Source organism: Engystomops pustulosus, chromosome 8 (assembly GCF_040894005.1).
Source record: "Engystomops pustulosus chromosome 8, aEngPut4.maternal, whole genome shotgun sequence".
NCBI lineage: Eukaryota > Metazoa > Chordata > Amphibia > Anura > Leptodactylidae > Engystomops > Engystomops pustulosus.
In genome coordinates this window covers 113,395,837-113,408,145 of record NC_092418.1, presented here as the reverse complement: position 1 = coordinate 113,408,145, position 12,309 = coordinate 113,395,837, and the positions used below count along the sequence as shown (strand labels likewise).

General features: G+C 44.1%; 1 protein-coding gene across 2 annotated transcripts in view; it reads right to left on the bottom strand.

Annotated features, from left to right (window-relative positions):
* The window catches only part of MAP3K19 (mitogen-activated protein kinase kinase kinase 19), a 32,943-nt gene extending 21,620 nt beyond the window's left edge, over window positions 1-11,323 (bottom strand). For both annotated transcript variants that reach the window (XM_072122270.1, XM_072122271.1), the window contains exons 1-10: window positions 11,134-11,323; window positions 10,379-10,567; window positions 9,249-9,428; window positions 8,772-8,929; window positions 7,962-8,056; window positions 7,788-7,882; window positions 3,108-3,165; window positions 2,711-2,786; window positions 1,949-2,202; window positions 579-613 (exon numbers count right to left, since the gene is read on the bottom strand). In XM_072122270.1, the coding sequence (XP_071978371.1) occupies window positions 579-613; window positions 1,949-2,202; window positions 2,711-2,786; window positions 3,108-3,165; window positions 7,788-7,882; window positions 7,962-8,056; window positions 8,772-8,929; window positions 9,249-9,428; window positions 10,379-10,567; window positions 11,134-11,205 (1,212 nt within the window). In that variant the 5' untranslated portion in view covers window positions 11,206-11,323. The remainder of the gene's footprint in view (window positions 1-578; window positions 614-1,948; window positions 2,203-2,710; window positions 2,787-3,107; window positions 3,166-7,787; window positions 7,883-7,961; window positions 8,057-8,771; window positions 8,930-9,248; window positions 9,429-10,378; window positions 10,568-11,133) is intronic.
* Between the last annotated feature and the right edge of the window lie 986 nt (window positions 11,324-12,309).

Genomic DNA, 12,309 nt, shown 5'->3' with positions numbered 1-12,309 from the left:
CATAAAAAATGATGAACAATGTGTTTCGCACGGAACGCATTTGACAGCGAACAGATGGCACATCCTCAGGTGAAAAACAAACAAAAAAAAAAAATAAAAATAATCCATCACTTTTTACCAACACCTGATGAAAGTCCTTTTTTTTGCCTTTTGGATCTCTGTGTGGGATACTACACCTGCTACGTGATTATCCAGGGAACATTGACCCCCACAGATTGGACAGCAGCAGTTTTGCATGTGATATGTCTTCAACTCCTCTACAACTCCTTAAGATGAGCAGCTATTTGTCTGCAATTTTCAGCTTTTCTTTATGTAAGGATAACCTGTGCACTAGGGAGCGCTGTCTTTTTTTTAAATCTCCCACATACAGCTCACAATAGCCTTTGCTTTGTTGATTTAAAAAAAATGCCTTTGTCTGCATTCTGACACTACTTTATAAAACTTTTTTTCACATTACCTGGCCGCCTGCCAGCCGCATGTGGTAAACACCATACCTCGCCATTGGCCAATATTAGCCATTTTTGGATTAATACTAGTACTAGACTAATAAGGCCCCATGTATTATGGGTAAAACATACCTTGCTATCTCTTGAAGATTCAGATGAAGCCAATCCTTAAAAACAAAAGAAAAGCTATGAAGTTGAGCCGTCTGCAAAAATAGTTTCCACATCCAACTCCCAGACTGAAAATCTAAACTTATCACTCATACATTGAAAATAATGGACCAATAATTTTTAATCTATGGCTTTTTTTTTCCAGTGACCGGACATGTAAGGAGTGTAAATGTTATTCTGTTTTGCACTCGTAAGTGATGAATCTTATCTACTGGTGGTCTTTCTGGGTTATCTGTGTGTGCACAAGCTCCACTGTAACCATTGCTCCAAAATACCTATCGACTAGGTCAGAACCAGAACGTGATATATAGTGGACCGTTCTTTGATACTTTCAGCCTGTTCAGCTCAGTCCATGTAAAACAGGTCAATAATCTCTCACCTAGAGGTAAACTACCCCAAATTAGCCCCCTAGAGCCTTTTTATTGGCCTATGGGGTAAAAATAAATTCTAATTCTCTTATCACAAGACCCAGTGTCTAATCTGAGCAATAAAAATATCATACCGTATCGACTCAAGTATAAGCCGAGGCCCCTAATTTTACCACAAAAAGCCTGGGAAACCTATTGACTTGAGTATAAGCCGAGGGTGGGAAAATGCATTGGTCACAGCCTCCCCCTATTATATAGCCTGCCGTACCCTGCCCCCCAGTATATAGCCAGCACCTGCCCCCCAGTATATAGCCAGCACCTGCCCCCCAGTATATAGCCTGCTGGATCCTGCCCCCCAGTATATAGCCAGCACCTGCCCCCCAGTATATAGCCTGCTGGATCCTGCCCCCCAGTATATAGTCTGCTGGACCCTTCCCCATAGTATATAGCCAGCACCTGCCCCCCAGTATGTAGCCTGCTGGATCCTGCCCCCCAGTATATAGTCTGCTGGACCCTTCCCCATAGTATATAGCCAGCACCTGCCCCCCAGTATATAGCCTGCTGGATCCTGCCCCCCAGTATATAGCCAGCACCTGCCCCCCAGTGTATAGCCTGCTGGATCCTGCCCCCCAGTATATAGTCTGCTGGACCCTGCCCCATAGTATATAGCCAGCACCTGCCCCCCAGTATATAGCCTGCCAGCCCATATCCCCAGTATATAGCCATCCCCCTGCCCCAGTATATAGCGAGCATTGGGGAAAGCCAGAAAGGTGAGTTTAGATATATATTTTTTTTTACTCGAGTATAAGCCAAGTTTGGGTTTTCAGCACATTTTTTTGTGCTGAAAAACTAGGCTTATACTCGAGTAAATATGGTAATCTTACAGCAATACAATATTAATAATTGGACTCTACAAAATAGAATTCTACTATTACATGCACTGGACACACCATAGTAATGACTTACTCTGCCAGATGTGCCCCTTTATGGACTTGATGTTACAGAGCGGGTCTGGATTATAGTCACAATCTAACACGTTGGGTTCAGAATAAGACTCCTGCACCAGGTATCTGAGCCCCAGCCCCTCCAGCTTGCTGACTTCTCCCCCTGTCCTCATGTGAAGCGGGGGAAGGGATGGCTGCCTTTTAAGGGACGATTGCCGGGTCAAGTGCTCGGGGGTCGGATCAGTGACCCATCGTCTGGAGATGGAGTTTCTTTTCCTGTGACACAAAGCTGTAATTTAGAGAGATTTTATTCTAATGCAGGTCGCACCGTGTGGGTATCGCCTGTTTTTTTTAGATTCATGGCGAATAACTTGTAGAACTTTTTTGTTTTTTTCTAATTCACTTTGCATGGAGACGGTGGCACTGTTTTTGGAAGAATTACTGCACTTTGTTCAAATCCTGGACAACCCCTTTAAGACTAGGTTTGGTGCATTCACTTCAGCACACTAAGTGCCAATCTTAAAGGCGCTGTCCCACCGCAAATCCTTCTGTGACAGGATACTGGGGGTATTGATCCATTGACTTCTATGGGGAGGTAACTCGCATCTGCGCCAATCACTGGGGAGGATTTAGTGAACAACCACCAGGACCAGTTATATCCTTCTAAATTCTTATAACATGTTTTCATTCATTGACAGCAAGCAGAGATCTTGAAAACGATGAGAATTTATAAGACCGTATACATTTGACATTACGTGACCCAATGGCCCTCAATTATTCTTACCGTCCTTGTGTTTGGTGAATGTTTTCCATTTCTTGGAAATAAATTTCTTCTTGGAGTTCGGCTTTTGCCCCCGGCCCTGGAGTAAGAAGAAATTAATTAGTGGGTGGCAATCGATCATGGCAGCTTATATCCTGCAAAGTCAGGTGACTGTGAGTGTGTAGCACTAGGGCTGTGTCCTCACACTGCTGTGCGCTTGGCACTCTGTATTGAGATGTTTGATGTAGCTGTTTCTTGGAGCAAACGAAAGCAGGGGACTGGAGCAAAGAGAACAGCAGTGTCAGGACGATAGTTCTTCCACAATTATATCTGGCAATTTTCAGGAGGTGTGGTCTGAGTTTGCGCTGTAAGGATAGTATAATAGTATAACCTCCCAGTGTTGTAGGATTGAGTCATTTACCTGCTGCAGGGTCCAGCTTCTCCTCTACAAGATCATTGGAAATCCCATCACCACTGACCTGCAAAAAGTGAGATCTGTCAACATATAACTACATTATTACCCCCTGCCCATTATAGGTGGCCCCTGGAAACGCTGCCGGGCACAGTACTGGATAAACTCGAATAGAAGAAAACTGTGAGACAAGGAAACACTTATTGACTTGAGTATAAGCAGCCCCCCAATAATAAAATGTCCTGCAGAGCCCCCTCAATAATAAAACATACTGCAGAGCCCCATCAATAATAAAATGTACTGCAGAGCCCCCTCAATAATAAAATGTCCTGCAGAGCCACCTCAATAATAAAATGTACTGCAGAGCCCCATCAATAATAAAATGTACTGCAGAGCCCCCTCAATAATAAAATGTACTGCAGAGCCCCCTCAATAATAAAATGTCCTGCAGAGCCCCTCAATAATAAAATGTACTGCAGAGCCCCTCAATAATAAAATGTACTGCAGAGCCCTACCTCAATTAAAAAATGTCCTGCAAAGCTCCCCTCAATAGTAAAATGTCCTGCAGAACCCCCCCTTAATAATAAAATGTCCTGAAGAGCCCCCCCCCCCGATAAAATGTACTGCAGAGCCCCCCTCAATAATAAAATGTACTGCAGAGCCCCCCTCAATAATAAAATGTCCTGCAGAGCCCCCCTCAATAATAAAATGTCCTGTAGAGTCCCCCTCAATAATGAAATGTCCTGCAGAGCCTCCTCAATAATAAAATGTACTACAGAGCCCCCTCAATAATAAAATGTACTGCAGAGCCACCCCAATAATAAAATGTACTGCCGAGCCCTCTCGATAATAAAATGTCCTGCAGAAAACCCCCCATTAATAACATTTTCAGAATAGAGCCCCCAATAATAAAATGCCCCTCAGAGCCCCCCAATAATAAAATGTCCTGCACAGCCCCTCCAATAACAAAATGTCCTGCAGAGCCCCCAATAATAAAATTTGTGCATCATATATACAAATATTTGAATATAAGCCAAGAGGGGCTTTTCAGTACAAAAACTGTGCTGAAAAAAACTTGGCTTGTATAAGGTAGTATCAGTATATAAGGTAATTGATTTGGTACAAAAGTTCTATAGATATATGGGCCCTATGGATATTGTATGTCTGCAAATCCCATAATAACCGGGAGATTGGCCAATTGCATTGTGTCTATAGGCAGCTGCCCTCATTCTTATCCTGTTACACAATTAGTCATTTGTCATTGTAGTGAGAGCGACGTGAAGGACTTGTGCCAACCATCTGGTAACACGCGATACGGCTGAGCGATTGTTACTCAAGAGGCAGGTGGATGAGCGTGACACAGACGGCGAAATCCAAACCAATGGAGGACAAAGCGGTCTCCAGCCTCTGCTGCAGAGACGTAGAGTGTTATATACTACTAGTGATAGTGTCTGGATTCTCTCCTCGCTGCAGAGACATGTAGAGTGCTATATACTTATAGTGATAGTGTCTGGATTCTCTCCTCACTGCAGAGACATGTAGAGTGCTATATACTAATAGTGATAGTGTCTGGATTCTCTCCTCCCTGCAGAGACATGTAGAGTGTTATATACTAATAGTGATAGTGTCTGGATTCTCTCCTTGCTGCAGAGACATGTAGAGTGCTATATACTAATAGTGATAGTGTCTGGATTCTCTCCTCGCTGCAGAGACATGTAGAGTGCTACATACTAATAGTGATAGTGTCTGGATTCTCTCCTCCCTGCAGAGACATGTAGAGTGTTATATACTAATAGTGATAGTGTCTGGATTCTCTCCTTGCTGCAGAGACATGTAGAGTGCTATATACTAATAGTGATAGTGTCTGGCTTCTCTCCTCACTGCAGAGACATGTAGAGTGTTATATACTAATAGTTATAGTGTCTGGATTCTCTCCTCACTGCAGAGACATGTAGAGTGCTATATACTAATAGTGATAGTGTCTGGATTCTCTCCTTGCTGCAGAGACATGTAGAGTGTTATATACTAATAGTGATAGTGTCTGGCTTCTCTCCTCGCTGCAGAGTCATGTAGAGTGTTATATACTAATAGTGATAGTGTCTGGATTCTCTCCTAGCTGCAGAGACACATAGAGTGCTATATACTAATAGCTTTAGTGTCTGGATTCTCTCCTAGCTGCAGAGATGTAGAGTGCTATATACTAATAGTGATAGTGTTTGGATTTTCTCCTCACTGCAAAGACGTAGAGTGCTATATACTAATAGTTATAGTGTCTGGATTCTCTCCTCACTGCAGAGACACGTAGAGTGCTATATACTAATAGTGATAGTGTCTGGATTCGCTCCTAGCTGCAGAGACACATAGAGTGCTATATACTAATAGTGATAGTGTCTGGATTCTCTCCTAGCTGCAGAGACACATAGAGTGCTATATACTAATAGCTTTAGTGTCTGGATTCTCTCCTCGCTGCAGAGACACGTAGAGTGCTATATACTAATAGCTTTAGTGTCTGGATTCTCTCCTAGCTGCAGAGATGTAGAGTGCTATATACTAATAGTGATAGTGTTTGGATTTTCTCCTCGCTGCAAAGACGTAGAGTGCTATATACTAATAGTGTCTGGATTTTCTCCTCGCTGCAGACACGTAGAGTGCTATATACTAATAGTGTCTGGATTCTCTCCTCGCTGCAGACACACGTAGAGTGCTATATACTAATAGTGATGGTGTCTGGATTCTCTCCTCGCTGCAGAGACATGTAGAGTGCTATATACTAATAAGGATCATGTCTGGATTCTCTCCTTGCTGCAGAGACACGTAGAGTGCGTTATACTAATAGTTATAGTGTCTGGATTCTCTCCTCGCTGCAGAGACATGTAGAGTGTTATATACTTATAGTGATAGTGTCTGGATTCTCTCCTCCCTGCAGAGACACGTAGAGTGCTCTATACTAATAGTTATAGTGTCTGAATTCTCTCCTCCCTGCAGAGACATGTAGAGTGCTATATACTAATAGTTATAGTGTCTGGATTCTCTCCTCCCTGCAGAGACACGTAGAGTGCTATATACTAATAGTTATAGTGTCTGGATTCTCTCCTCCCTGCAGAGACAAGTAGAGTGTTATATACTAATAGTGATAGTGTCTGGATTCTTTCCTCGCTGCAGAGACATGTAGAGTGTTATATATTAATAGTGGTAGTGTCTGGATTCTCTCCTCACTTCAGAGACAAGTAGAGTGCTATATACTAATAGTGATAGTGTCTGGATTTTCTCCTCGCTGCAGACACGTAGAGTGCTATATACTAATAGTGTCTGGATTCTCTCCTCGCTGCAGACACGTAGAGTGCTATATACTAATAGTGGTAGTGTCTGGATTCTCTCCTCGCTGCAGACACGTAGAGTGCTATATACTAATAGTGGTAGTGTCTGGATTCTCTCATCGCTGCAGACACGTAGAGGGCTATATACTAATAGTGGTAGTGTCTGGATTTTCTCCTCGCTGCAAAGACGTAGAGTGCTATATACTAATAGTGTCTGGATTCTCTCCTCGCTGCAGACACATGTAGAGTGCTATATACTAATAGTGATAGTGTCTGGATTCTCTCCTCGCTGCAGAGACAAGTAGAGTGCTATATACTAATAGTGATAGTGTCTGGATTTTCTCCTCGCTGCAAAGACGTAGAGTGCTATATACTAATAGTGTCTGGATTCTCTCCTCGCTGCAGACACATGTAGAGTGCTATATACTAATAGTGATAGTGTCTGGATTCTCTCCTCGCTGCAGAGACAAGTAGAGTGCTATATACTAATAGTGATAGTGTCTGGATTATCTCCACACTGCAGAGACACGTAGAGTGCTATATACTAATAGTCATAGTGTCTGGATTCTCTCCTCACTGCAGAGACACGTAGAGTGCTATATACTAATAGTGATAGTGTCTGGATTCTCTCCTCGCTGCAGAGACATGTAGAGTGCTATATACTAATAGTGATAGTGTCTGGATTCTCTCCTCGCTGCAGAGACATGTAGAGTGCTATATACTAATAGTGATAGTGTCTGGATTCTCTCCTCGCTGCAGACTGCTATATACTATAGGGACTACCGGTCCCTTGGGTAGTCCCTAAGTGTCTGATGCAGCAGGCTACATCATATTTCCTTACAATAGGACAGTAAGTTGTGGGGTCCGGGTGCAGAGAGACCTCTGGAAAGTCCTTGCTCCACTTTCTCAACAGTAATGACCCAATGAGAACTTATGCTGCTTTGACTTTATAATCAGTGGAGGTGTCAGTACCCGGACCCCCACCCAGTAAAACATCTTGTGGTCTGTCAAAGTTCATTGAATTAGCAAACTATTGCTGTTTTTCTGATTCTACATATTGGGCTCCAATACCTAATGCCACCTATGGACGGATGTGGTGCTGTCCTTAAATTAAAATAAACATGTCTTTTCTAAACCTGGACACCCCCTTGAAGAGAATCTGCAACCAAATCTTTGCCATCCTCCAGAAACAGTGCCACGTCTAACCGTAGGTCGTGTTTGGTATTGCAAAAGTTTACATCTTCCAGGATAATCTTACAGACTGTCGGGGCATGTTGGGAGTTGTAGTTTTGTAAGAGCTGGAAGAATACGAACACTGCCTGAATGGGAAGAGTATTATAGGTAAGAGACAGACAGGACGGGAGCGTCTTACCTCCTCGGAGCTCTGATTCTGAATAGCCGGTGGAGCGACACATAACGGAGGCTTTGTGTTGAGGCACAAGTCACAGGAGGCGTCATCGTGTGCATCTGGAAGGCAGAGACTTGTGTATGGGACATTCATTCAGTAGTTATGCCCCTCCTGTCCCATTACAATACCGCTCCTTACCCGTCTCTGGTGTCTCCAGAGCGTCCATCAGCTGTCGTCTCAGGGGACTCGTCATATCTGACACATTGGTAATTGTGTCCAGGAGATCAGTGTCCCTGGAGGTAAAGATATGGTAAAAACCTCTCATTGCATCATATTCATATCTGTATACAGGGCACATACAGGAGGTCTCCTCGGGGTAGAGATCTAATGGGGTATTTATGATCAGGGCATCAGAGGTTGTCCCATGAAATACATCTATCCCCAATCTACAGGATAAGAGAATGGGGGATTGGAAGTACCCCATAGTCCCCCCTATTCAAAAAGTAATGGCGTGCATGAATCCCTTTTATGGGTCTCAGATTGATCACTGTATTGTACACATAAAGTTTTATATTACACTGTGGCCCCCAACATCTATCCATATTTAAGTGTGGCGGCCGCTTTCCCAGCCATCATCCATAAACACATATACAAAGACTGGACTGTCAGGGTCGGCTCGAGGTTTTAGTTGGCCCCTGGGCGACAGACCCTAACTCAGAAACTAAAACAGCCTCCTGTTCCCTAAAATATTCCCTAGTTTATCATCCCAAAAAGCCATATGGTTATGGTATATACAGCCCCCCTTCCCCTATGGATTCATTAGATACAGCCCCCCTCACTTCCATGCATTCCTTATGGGGCCCCCCAGCAGCTCTAGACCCCAGCACTTGCTCAGTTATGCCTAGCGCTGGTGCCGGCCCTGATGACTGTGAGTCCATGGGGGAATAGTACACTCTACAGACATGATAATATTTTCCTATGCTGGGTATTTATAGCTCGTATACTCACACGTGGTGTCTGAGAAGTTCCTGTAGCACGGCCACAGGTTGGTAGTCAGATCCTGTAGTCTGTAGGTTGTCAAACAAGTCCACATCCCGGAGCAGCAGCATGGCCGGGGTCAGGCCTTGTCCGTTCCTGTTGTGTAAGTAATGACCATGACCTATGGACTGAAAAACAAGGCATCAAAATAACACTTGGAGGTATAAGAATGTGAACCCTGGAGCTAAGATGTTCTGTGCAGGGATGTCGTCGGATACAGAGCAGGGAGCCCCATGTGCTTGGATAAAACATAATTGGATCAAAGCGTCTCCTATGATTTCAATGAGGTCTGTGAATAAGCGGAGGTAGAAGAAATGCCTTAGGTTTTGTGGGCCAGTCTGGTATTTTTGATGGAAGAAGTAGCATAACTCACAGAATGCTAGAGCCCTGGTGGGGCCTGGACCCATTGGTAAAAAGAGATTGGTGTCTATATAGTAGAGCACTGACCTGGAGGTACTTGACCCTCTCCAGATCTCCTTGCATCATGGATAGCTGTGGGAATGAGGTCCTGGTGACAGCGGAGAGAAGCTGCGCCCGGACGCCATCATTAGCTACATGCGCGGCAGTCTGGTTTGCAAAATTGCTGGCGGTGACATCTGCACCAAGTTCCAGAAGGAGGGCGATCACCTGAAACATCAGCACAGAGCACAGATCAGTAGTTATCTCACTAAACTTCTTGTCCTCCTTGTTGACTGCCCATCAGGGGTAGATTAAAACTGCCCTGGCCTGAACATTGTAGGTCCCTTAATTATATAATTTTGACATTTACTGCCTACATACAGTATAAGAACCAAGCTTCTTGGGAAAGGATGAGGGTCCCTTCTATTCGTTTTTCCGTTCTGCAGTTTAAGGACCTTTGCAGTGCCTTCAAAGGTCCTGGAAAAGCTCCTTTATGAGCTGATATATGTACAGGCAGTCCCCGGGTTACATACAAGATAGGGTCTGTAAGTTTGTTCTTAAGTTGAATTTGTATGTAAGTCGGAACTGTATATTTTATCATTGTGGTCCCAGCCAGAACTTTTTTGGTCTCTGTGACAATTGGATTTTCAAAATGTTGGGTTGTCATAAGAACCAAGATTAACACTAAAGCTTCACTATAGACGCCTGTGATAACTGTTATAGCTGATTATTGTAGCCTAGTACTAAAGTACAATAAATTACCAATATCCAGGGGTCCGTTTGTAACTAGGGGTCGTATGTAAGTCAAGTGTTTTTAAGTAGGGGACTGCCTGTATAAGGATTTCAGGGCTCAAGGTCCCTCTTTTTATTATCTCTTTAGAGCAGTATCCACTTCACAGGTGGTTTGGCTGCCATGATGGGCCCCCTAGAAGCCTTGGATCCCAGGCTGCTTCCTAAATCCTCCATATTATAATCCACTAATGCAGCCCCAAGATAGATGTAGCAGAGCCGAGGAGGTAAATTATCTGCTACTTATGAATATGGCCGATGCAATCCTATGGTACCCACACATCACATATTAAAGTATCTTCATATTTTATATTTGTATTGTGATATTTGTCTACACTTAATATCACAGGTCAGTTACAGACTCAGCTCTGCTACATCCACCCACTTACCTCTGAGCGGTTTTCCTCGGCAGCCGCTATAAGGGCCGTGTTCCCAGTCTCTGGATGATGAGTATTAATAAGTGTGGGATCGATGCGGAGACTTCTGATGACTTCTTCCACGTCTCCCTTTGCAGCAGCTTCCGGAAATGGTAAAATCAATTCTCCGTTGTGCGCAGCTCCATCCATGGTCATCAATTCCTGGGGAGTCATAAGAAGTGAACTTTCCATTTACTTCCAATGCCTTTGGCCAGAGACAAGAGACATAAAGCGAGCTTATTGGAGCTGTCTGTCCGGGGGCTGATACATGGGTGCTGCGCTCCTCTAGGGGCGGGGGGAGATCATTCATTTACTGCTTTTATAACATTTATGGTGCCTTACGTTACCGCGTGCGGCCAATAACTAATAATTGGGTCTACATTAAATTTCGGGACATAACCAGACTGCTGGCAAGTGTCGGACGACCTCTGTGCCAACAAGGTGTAGCTTGTGCCTACCTTCTTCCCCTAGTTCAGCGTCATCAGAGCAGAAGAAACTCTAGATTTATAGGTTGGACTTGATGGACCAATGTCCTTTTCTTCAACCTCATCTAATGTGATCTGGGGGTCTGCAATGTTTCCCCTTGTTAAGGAACGTAGACTTCTTAGAGGCAGAATCCTTCATGCCCGCCTGACACCTGTATGTAACATGACCTGGCACCTGAAGCTTTACACTTCCCAGGACAAAGCGTCTGTGAAACCTGAGCTAAGTGGAGGTGAAGCGATTACCTGGCGGAGATCACAGTGGAGAGGACATGACTGGGGGTCATCTACTAGGTCACAGTCTTCTTCAGGTGGCATCTAATCCTGGGCAGTAGACACGGACTGTGCCAATGTTATAAACAATCCACTCCAGTCTGAGAAAGTCTGCAGCAGGAGGCAGGGAATCCTTTAGTTTACATCCTGCTGCTAGGACAACCAGCAGTCAGCGGAGTATTTGGCATTGTCCCGGAGGGCAGAGGAGGGGGATGAGGGGTGGGGATCCAGGTCTGAGCGTGACTTCATTGTTTACAGTGACATGCAAGCGCTGTGTAAGCATTGGCTGCTTGCTCATTTTTCTAGACCTGCGGCGAGTTGGTTTATACCACCTGGGCAGTGAAGGGTTAAAATCTACTGCTACAGAAAGTGATATTTAGCCCGACTCTGGTGGAGATTTTATTTTTTATATGTAAACGGGTGAGATTTCACATAAATGAGGGGATTCTAGAAAGTACATTTCATTCTCCACCCAAGGGGGATCGTAGTTTAGTGGGTTAAAACCTGGTGACAGGTTCCCTTTAAACCATCGCTCCTTACTCTGCCCAAGCTTTAAACTGGATTAGCATCTGGGGGCAGTATGGGGTCCAAAGCCATAGCATTATGGGTAAATCCATTGGGAATTTGTATACAGGCGGCCCCCTACTTAAGTCATTAACAAAAAACAAAAAAAGCTCTATAACGTGTGACTCCTAGTGTGTACACCGGTCTAAAGATAAGGGCTCTCATAACCCCTCCAACAAGTGTTTGAAGACATATGACCGGAGTCAGCAATATAAATCAATCTTTCTTTATATCCAAATGTGAAAAGACATAAAACACCAGTACATCACCAAATCTTCGGCAAACAGTGTCTATTGTCCATAGAATAGTAGCACGCTAGGAGATCATGGCCTGTCACTGAGCAGCCGACGCCCGTATGGTCTTGTGTGACATGTCTGAGGAAGGAGGACAGGCCCCCTACTTAAGAACACTCGACTTACATACGACCCCTAGTTACAAACGGACCTCTGGATATTGGTAATTTATTGTACTTTAGTCCTTTAGACATGTGTCTGTAATGAAGCTTTAGTGTTAATATTGATTCTTATGGCAACCCAACATTTTTAAAATCCAATTGTCACTGAGACCAAAAAACGTTCTGGCTGG